Source organism: Hakea prostrata, chromosome 3 (genome assembly GCF_041222555.1).
Source record: "Hakea prostrata isolate BN-2017 chromosome 3, UWA_Hpros_2, whole genome shotgun sequence".
Lineage (NCBI taxonomy): Eukaryota > Viridiplantae > Streptophyta > Magnoliopsida > Proteales > Proteaceae > Hakea > Hakea prostrata.
Window position 1 is genome coordinate 45,073,314 of NC_142602.1, and position 2,207 is coordinate 45,075,520.

The 2,207-nt window shown below is 45.3% G+C and overlaps 1 protein-coding gene across 1 annotated transcript; it reads right to left on the reverse strand.

The window, feature by feature from the left end:
- Nucleotides 1-177: 177 nt before the first annotated feature.
- On the reverse strand, nt 178-1,122 carry LOC149022343 (uncharacterized). Its single transcript, XM_089147597.1, has one exon. It carries the CDS (start codon nt 1,120-1,122, stop codon nt 178-180), a length of 945 nt encoding a protein of 314 aa, XP_089003723.1.
- Nucleotides 1,123-2,207: the final 1,085 nt, after the last annotated feature.

Sequence of the window (2,207 nt, forward strand, 5' to 3'; positions counted from 1 at the left end):
CTTCATGTGTAAGGATGATACTACCGCCTCCAGGGTACAAAGGGTTGGTCGTCCTAAGATCATATTATAAGCTGACAGATCTCGGACGACCATAAAATTTGTTTGGACGACCCTGTCTCTGGGGTGTTCACCAATACGAAGATCCAATCTGATAGTGCCCTCTGCTCGGGTTGAGGTTCATGTGAAACCGTACAAGTGCGTCCCACAAGGGATCAGCATTTTCTCATCTAGCTGTAATTTTTGGAAAGCTTCTAATGACAAGATATCTGCTGATGACCCAGTATCTACTAGGACTCTATGGATCTCTGTTCCGGCCAGAGTGACTTTGATGACGAGGGCATCGTCGTGGGGAGTATTTACCCCCTGCTTATCTTTGGTTGAGAAGGTGATTGGTTCTGAAGTGATCTTCTCACCTGGTTTTTCAAGCTCGGCATTCCCCACATATCGTGCTTTTCTTTTGGCTTGCCTACTGGACTCCTCAGTTGGACCACCAAATACAGTAAATATTGGTGGTCGTTTTTGATTATCTCCTCCTTCTCGTGGTCGGGACTTGTTTTGGCGTCCTTCTCTGCTCGGAGATCTATGCCTCTTCCTACCCCCTTCTACTTGCTTTTGATCAGGCTGGGTAGGTTTGAGGTATTTTACGAGTCGTCCTTGATCGATGATTCTGTCAATTTCTTCTTTTAGTTGTCGACAGTCATCTGTCCAGTGTCCATGATCTTTGTGGAAGTCGCAATATTTGCTTTTGTCCCGATTTCCTGGTCGAGAATGTAATTTTTCGGGTTGTTGGAGGATTCCTCGATCTTTAATCTGCATCAGAATTTCCGATCTCCTCATGGTCGATAACCTTTCCTGTTCAGGTCGACCATCCCTGGTCGGGTTTATGGTCGACCTTCTGATAGGTTGGTACTTTTCTTTATATGTTCGTGTCTCCATGGTCGGATGCTCCTTCTTTCGAGATTCAATTGTTTCTGATATCTCAGCTTGCTTGTGGCATCGTTCACGGAGATCGTTATACGTTTCTGGCATGTCATTCAAAAGTCTTTCAAGTAGGCCTTGATGGCTGAGCCCTTGGTACAAGGCGTGAAAGGCTATCTTTTCATCCAGATTCTCAATCTGCATGGTCAGTTTATTGAATCTCTCAAGGAAATCTCTAATGGACTCCGTTCGCCCTTGTTTTACGACAAACAGGGTATCTTCTCTCTTTTTGGTTTCTACTCCACTTTGGAAACGCAATAAGAAAGTCCGACCTAGATGTTCGAAACTTTTTATTGTGCCCCAAGGTAGAGCTTGGTACCAATCTAAAGCAGCTCCGGTCAATGATCTTTGGGAAACTACGGCACATGGCTGCTTCATTATGTCTTTGAGTAGACATGACGGACTTATAATGGGTGATGTGGTGCTTAGGACACTTCGATCCATCGTACGCCTTGAAGGTCGGACATTTGAAGCCTTTTGGCATCTCCGCCTCCGAGACGCTTTTTATGAAAGGGTCCTCCTTTAAAACGGCGTATAACTCTTCCTTCCCGAGCTTTAACGCCTTTTTGACTGTTTCGTCAAGGTCGGCGATGCGCTTATTCATCTCGTCATCACGCTTCTTTGAACCATTATGATCTTTTTTGCCCTTTGAGGCCTTTCTTTGGATCTGTCTTGCTTCCTCGATCTTCATCATTGTTGACTGGAGGATTATCCTCCTTCGAGGCTCGAGATTTCGCCAGCTCTTTTTGAGATTGTTGAGGGATCTGGTCGATCACTGGTGGTCGGTCACGCCTGCTCCCCTTGAGACTTTTTTGTTTTTTCTGAGAATCTGCTTCTGGAGCAATTATGTGTTGTATGGCCATCTTGATCAACTCGCCTAAGGATGAGATTTCTTTTCTCATCTCAACTTGTTCCTTTTGAACTTCGACAATTTGATGTGTTGTCGCATATGGATTCTGTTGGTGTGTCCGCAGGAGAATTGGAGAATCTTGCTTGAATCTGGAGTTCGGGAATTTTTTCCATTCCACCCTGGTCGACCTCCTTTTCTCCACCAGACAACTCTTCGATTATCAAACCTGATCTCGTCTTCATAATAGCCTTTTGATCAAGTTCCCACAGATGGCGCCAATTGTTGCTGCACAATCCTGTTCGTCCCTTCAGCCGGTTAAACCTGCACAGATGAGCTCGACCGTGGAGGTCGAGTTTTTACCTCCGACGATCTAGTTAGA